The 7,347-nt window shown below is 46.8% G+C and overlaps 1 protein-coding gene across 1 annotated transcript in view; it reads left to right on the top strand.

The window, feature by feature from the left end:
• The first annotated feature begins 7,068 nt into the window (after positions 1 to 7,068).
• The window catches only part of LOC123139392 (enhancer of mRNA-decapping protein 4), an 8,662-nt gene continuing 8,383 nt past the window's right edge, over positions 7,069 to 7,347 (top strand). Inside the window, exon 1 of the mRNA XM_044559198.1 lies at positions 7,069 to 7,347. Coding sequence (XP_044415133.1) covers positions 7,171 to 7,347 — 177 coding nt within the window. The 5' untranslated portion in view covers positions 7,069 to 7,170.

Raw genomic sequence — 7,347 nt, 5'->3', positions numbered from 1 at the left:
ATGTGTCTCGGTCATGTCTACATAGTTCTCGAACCCGTAGGGTCCGCACGCTTAACGTTCGATGACGATTTGTATTATGAGTTATGTGATTTGATGACCTAAGTTTGTTCGGAGTCCCGTATGAGGTCACGGACATGACGAGGAGTCTCGAAATGGTCAAGAGGTAAAGATTCATATATTGGAAGGCTATATTCGGATATCGGGATGGTTCTGAGTGATTCGGGTATTTTTTGGAGTACCCGAGAGTTACAGGAATTCGTCAGGGAAGTTAATGGGCCTTATTGGGCTTTAGTGGAGAGAGGGAATAAGGGCCACGAGGTGGCGCGCGCCTCCCCCCCCCCCCGCCCAAACCGAATTGGACAAGGGGTGGGGGCGCCCCCTCCCTTTCCTTCTCCCTCTCCCTCCTTTCCTTCTTTCCCACTCCGAAAAGGAAAGGGAATCCTACTAGGACTTGGGAGTCCTAGTAGGACTTAGGAGTCCTAGTAGGACTCCTTACACTTGGCGCGCCCCTAGGAGGGCCAGCCTCTCTCCCTCCCTCCTTTATGTACGTGGGTAGGGGGCACCCTAAAGGCACTCCAAGATTTGTCTTAGCCGTGTGCGGTGCCCCCCTCCATAGTTACACATCTCGGTCATATCGTCATAGTGCTTAGGCGAAGCCCTGCACCGGTAACTTCATCATCACCGTCGCCACACCGTCATGCTGACGGAACTCTCCCTCGTCCTCAACTGGATCAAGAGCTCGAGGGACGTCATCGAGCTGAACGTGTGCTGAACACGGAGGTGCCATACGTTTGGTACTTGGATCGGTTGAATCGTGAAGACGTTCGACTACATCAACTGCGTTACTAAATGCTTCTGCTTTCGGTCTACGAGGGTACATGGACACACTCTCCCGTCTCGTTGCTATGCATCTCCTAGATAGATCTTGCGTGATCGTAGGAATTTTTTGAAATACTACGTTCCCCAACATTGATCTCCATCTCCAAAGCATCGTCATGATCTCCATTGTCACCGGCTCGACACCTTGATCTCCATCGTAGCGTCGGGGTCGTCTCGCCAACTATTGCTTCTACAACTATTGCTAACCCATAGCGATAAAGTAAAGCAATCACATGGCACTTGCATTTCATACAATAAAGAGACAACCCTAAGGCTCCTGCCAGTTATCGATATTACAAAACATGATCATCTCATACATCAACATATATCACATCATGTCTTGACCATATATATCACATCATAACATGCCCTGCAAAAACAAGTTAGACGTCCTCTACTTTGTTTTTGCAAGTTTTACGTGGCTGCTACGGGCTTCTAGCAAGGACTGTTCTTAACTATGCAAAAACCACAACAGTGATTATCAAGTTTGTTGTTTTAACCTTCTTCAAGGACCAGCCGTAGTCAAATTTGATTCAACTAAAGTAGGATAAACAGGCACCCGCCAGCCACCTTTTATGCAAAACTAGTTGCATGTCAGTCGGTGGAACCGGTCTCATGTGCATGGACATGTAAGGTTGATCCGAGCCGCTTCATCCCACAATACCGCCGAATCAAAATAAGACATTGGTGGTAAGCAGTATGACTATCACCGCCCATAATTCTTTGTGTTCTACTCATGCATATCATCTACGCATAGACCTGGCTCTGATACCACTGTTGGGAAACATTGCATGAAAAAAAATCTATGCACACGCAAAATCTATCCATGGAGAAGCATAGCAACGAGAGGGGAGAGTGTGTCTACGTATCCTCGTAGACCGTAAGCGGAAGCGTTTAGTAACGCGGTTGATGTAGTCGAACTTCTTCGCGCTCCAACCAATCGAGTACCGAATGTACGACACCTCCGCGTTCAGCTCGGTGACGCCCTCCGCCTTCTTGATCCAGCAAGACGGCGAGGTAGTGGATGAGTTCCGGTAGCATGACGGCATGGTGATGGTGATGGTGAAGCTATCTCCGCAGAGCTTCGCCTAAGCACTACAAAAATATGACCGGGGGTGTAAACAGTGGAGGGGGGCGCCGCACACGGCTAAACAATTGTTCTGGTTGTGCTAGGAGCCCCCCTCCCACATATATATAGGTGGGGGAGGAGGGAGCAGCTAGGAGGCACCACCAAGTAGGTCGAATCCTACTTGGGGTCCCTTCCCAAGTGGCGCCCCTTTCCTTATATAAGTGCGGGAGGAAGGAAGGAGTAGGTGGCCCCCCTTTCCTTTCTCTCATGAGGAGGGAAAGGTAGGAGGGACCACCCCTCCCCTTTCCTTCCCCTAGGGCCGGCTAACCAATGAGAGGGGCGCGCCAGACGGAGCAAGTTGTCGCCTCAAGCCGTCATGTGGTTTAGCAACTCGCCCTCTAGGCCAACTCGATGAGGAGTGGCAAGTTGCTCCATCCCGGCACGACGGCACGAGCATCACCGCGTCCAGCTGCGACCGCGTCGTCCGCCGTCAACGCGCGCGTAGCCGCACCATGCACGCAGAGAAAGAAGCTAGCTGCACGGATGTGGACGAGGTGGCGACCGACACGTCCGCGCTAGCCGCCGTCATCGAGGAGAAGTAGTACACAGGAGGCCGACGCCGCTTGGGTCCCAGGAAGGGCACCGCCGGTTACCCCGGCCGGTTCTCTTTTATCTCAGACCATCCTGGGTACCCGCCTAAGCTGCACGGAAACACCCTTCCCCTCCGACTGAAGCACCCTCTTTGTTGCTCCGATGAGCGGCGCAACCGGACATAGGGATGATACGGGGGGGAAGAACATGCCTCCGGAGCTCCCGACAGTCCGATCAGCGGGCCGCCGGACATGAGGAAGACAAAGAGATCAGTCGCAACTAGCCGTAGACTAGTGTAGTGTATCTATTCCATGGGAGTGGAGTTCCGCGACCGTACATGCACATAGTTAGCTTTTTAGTTGAAAATATGTCCAAAATATAAATGTTTTCGTTTGGTTTGTATGAAATCCGTCATGTTTGTACGAATTTCGATCGTGTGTGCATGAATTTCATCTGGTTTGTTGAAGAAGACTTTGAAATGTATGCGGTTAGCATTGGATGTCGACCTCCCGCATCCATGTCTGCGGACTGATTCCCCTGTCCGCGAACGGATGTGGGAGGTTTTTTATGGGTTGCCGTTGAAGATGCCGAAAGACATTAAGCCTAATTATCCTTCATGGACATCAAATGCGGTCTGATGCAGTGGCTACCACTGTAGGTGCGGTAGTATGAGGTCCTGGGTTTGACACCCCCTTGGTTTAATTTTTCTTATCCTCATTATTATCCCTTTGTGTTATTCACTGACAGATGGGGCCCAACTGTCATAAAGACGCATCATGACGTTTAGGGCCTTTTACGAAATTTGGTACTAGTTTAAGGGGTTTTTCCTCCAAAAACAATGTTCCAGCCACGCTATGTCATTGACAGTGGGTAGGACGTCACAGTGTCACGCCACATGAGCAACATGTACGGCCGCGGAGGAGAATTGAACAGGGTGTCGCGGTAATCGCACGAGGCATCATATATAGTAACATGAGTTATGTAGTACAAACTTTTTTTTTGCGGGGATGTAGTACGAACTTTAAGGCATGTACAATGATTGATAAGATAGTCTTATCTTAAGTCTTGCATGTAATTTAGAGATGACAAAAAAATGTGTACACCAGGGCATATATGATAAATGATGTTATCTTAGGAGTGCCACATAGGATAAATGATGATGTGTAGAAGAGGGAACTCATAAGAAAAGGTTTGTTTTCTTTTATTTAAGAGAAGACAAGAGATAATCTCTTAGCACAATATGTCTCACCACGTTTTAGGAATAGCTAGTTATTGCAGATAAGGCTAACCGATAACCATTATACTCATTTTTTTATCATCATTAAATTATATGCAAGACTTAAGATAAAATTATCTTGTCAACCATTATACATGCCCTTGCAAGACTAAACCACTAGCGATGGAATAATCGAGCGCCTGTCCCTTTCACCGGAGAGACGAGACAACTCCTATAGCAAGAACTTGCTTTTTCTTTCCGTCCATAGGACGCTGCTGACGTCTAATCTTTTTTCATCAACATTTAATAGCGAACTAGACACATCAGCCTGGATCACCCTTGGCGCTGAAAGCGTCGTTCGATTACAAAAGGTGGACGATTGGACGATGACTTGTGACGAGTCAATCTTTTGACATAAAAAAGTTTGACGTATCGTTCGTTAACTTCAGCAGCTTCATGAGCGCCGCTCTATCTTATCATCTTTGTAAGTGCAAAAGGAGATAGAGAAAAAGGAGTTTATATCTTGAATAGTTGGTGGGTGGGTGAGTGGAGAGTCGGCAAGATATAAACCAATTAGTATGTGCTAGAGGAGAGATAATATATTTGCTTACATATATTTACACGTCAAACTCTTCTTACAAAAGTAAGATCGAAAAAAGATCATCCATTTCAAAAAAAACAAAGATCATACTCCACTAAAAAATAGCAAGGTCATACTCTCGAGCGGTCGACTCTTTGGATTATCATCCAATCGAGTATTATCATCGCCTCCTCGGTCCATGTCTAATCCAAAAGACCTAGATAGTAGGTATGCTAAAATTCCACACTCTAGGATGAATGGTCTACACATTATTAATTGACTAAAGTTTGTTCGGCATCATGTTACTTTTCAAGTTTGTTATTCTTCACCCGTCCAGATTTTTTGCCGGTTCAGTTGGTCCTCACACGAAGCCCCGAAGGGGAGACTTCGACCACGACGTTGTCGACGAAGGCATGACAATAGATTGACCGATACAAACGGGGGACCTTTTTAAATGTGAGCACTAATCTGATTGGACGGAGCCCGAGGACGAGATGGGGACACCACGGCTGGTGGCGCCGTTGCCATCGGGACCTTGTACAGGGGCCTCACTGGAGGCAAGGCAAGATGATAAGAAGGGGTGGTGGGGCGAAAAGATCGTGGCTCGATGGAAGGCCGGAGGAAGAAGATGAAAAGTACCGTACTCGAGGAGGAGGAGGAAGAAGTTGAGCCGCTGGATTTTGATCCGACGGTCCTAATTGATTCGACTGAAGGCATTTTTATATCATCAGGCGATTATGCAATAGTCTATGTACTTGGGGAAGCGATGCTTCATCATGTGGTGGCAGTGCCACTTGCGCTTGGGATGCAGCAAGCTACATGCATGCATGCATGCACCGCCCGCCCGGAGGAGTGCATGTGCAGCCGTACCGTTCGCCCTCGAGCGCCGCTGCACGCATGCGCCCTCCTGCGGCAGGCCGTGCCGTTGCCGGCGCCCAGCCCATGCCAATCGTGCGGCTCCAGTTCGTCTGTGCAGGTGCAGCCTCGATCCACACCGTCGGACCCGATCTTGAAATAATTAAACTAGCACCGCATTGACCTCTCGAAGCAAATCCACTCGTGAAATGTTTATTTTCTCTCTCGCATGGAAAGCATAAAAGATTCTGAGTGTATGTACTTGAAGAAAGGAGAAGGGGGTTCGCGTTTCGCATCTCGTATAAACCTAATATTTCACTGCCCCGGAAGTAAGGACTAGAGCGAATATGTGATTTAGGCATCATATACTCTCATATAGCCTTGCAGAAATAAATTATATGTGGGGAGGGCGTTTTGGCTCCCAGGTTTATTTGATCGCACATGAACAGTATATTCAAAAAAGGTAAATAAATAAATAAATAATATGTTCTTTTTTGTAGATGTCCGTGTTAGTGTCGCAAGCATACTTGACAAATTTAATGCGAAACAGGGCAGCAGTGTTTCATTAATGAACAACAAATTTGGGTGTAACATTTGGTGTTCAAATTTTTTTCGCATGCCAAAATGCTTAACTTTTTACCTAAAAAGTTACAGCTTGCATTTGGATGTACTATGAACATATCAAAATTTCGTTGGGATTTTCTTGACATTTTAAACGTCATCATGAGCGCGTGCACCTAGGAGCCGAATTGGATTTTCGATTATACGTAGACTCCTGGTTATACACTAACTTATGCTGCATACGAGAGAGTGATGTTTTTTTTATGTTTTTTGTATAACAACGTTTTGTTTTGTACCTCTCGCATTTGAGACTTGGCTAACTTCTTTTGCCTTTTGTCGTATTGGCATAAACACATCCGATAGCTCTTTAATAAGATGAGTAACCCCAGCCCTAGCGCAACTCATACGTGGAGTGTGCTCCATGAAACTACTATGGTAGTTAAGGTAGTGATGCCTCTGCCGGCATCGAGATATGGATCCTTGCCATTGTATTTATCATCCTCAATTCCATTATACGTGGAACCTTAGTGCATAATATCAAAATATAAGTCCGTTTTTACTATGTTGACCACTTTCCCTTTTGTTGGGCTAATAATCTTATTTTCTGTTTTTTTCTCCGTCGATGCCGTAGTCTCTACATATGCGCCGCATCAGACACTCAAAAAATTTGTGGTTTGCCAATGAGTAATTAGAGATACATAATTAGAGACACAGACGCATACAAACAATGTGCCGCCTTCTAAATACTCGTGCTCTGGTTGCCACACAGATGCGAATACTGATGTGCAATGTATGTGCATGGAATCAACCAATGTACTTCCTTCATTCCTAAATATAAGTTTTTGTATAGATATTCCACTATGGACCACGTGAGAATGTATATAGATACATTTTAGAGTGTAAATCCACTCATTTTGCTTCATATGTAGTCCATAGTGAAATCTATGCATAAACTTATATTTAGGAACCAAGGGAGTACTTCCAAGTCCAAAATATAGTGCATGCCAAAATATGAACTTCATGCATTGGCTCAGGGAGCTGCTAACCATAAATGCTTCCAGATGCGTTGGTTTATAGTGCATCGATTTAATATTGTATAACAGAGGCAAAATGCAAAATACTAAGCGGCCCTATATTTTTTAGGGTTTTAAGCTGCCCTATATTTTGGGATAGAAATTAGAGGGAGCATTTTTTAGAAGTAGAGTCAAACAGAAGAAGAAAATAACGGCACTGCAACATTTTCGAGTTCTCAAAGATCCTCGTCAAAATAAAGCGAAACAGCGAGGGCGCAAAAGCGAGAGAAAACAATCACCGCCACCACCCCGACCTGCGCTTCTGGTCTTCTGCTCCGCCGCACCTCCGACCCATCCTCCTCTCTCTCACCCCCACTTCTCCAGATCTACTCCACTGCCGCCTCCAATGGCGTCTCCAGCAGGAAACCCTAATCCGAACCCCGGCAACCCCAATCCCCCCTTCGAGATGTCCATGCTCTTCAGGCCGCCTCCCAACCCCGCGCCGACCGCCGCGCCCATGTTCCCCGGCGCCGCCGGCCCGCCGCCGCACTCCGGCCCCTACTCCTACCCCCCCGCCACCCCT

This window comes from Triticum aestivum, chromosome 6B (genome assembly GCF_018294505.1).
Source record: "Triticum aestivum cultivar Chinese Spring chromosome 6B, IWGSC CS RefSeq v2.1, whole genome shotgun sequence".
Taxonomy (NCBI): domain Eukaryota; kingdom Viridiplantae; phylum Streptophyta; class Magnoliopsida; order Poales; family Poaceae; genus Triticum; species Triticum aestivum.
Note: the sequence above shows the minus strand (reverse complement) of the source record. Positions and strands in the feature narration are given on the sequence as shown.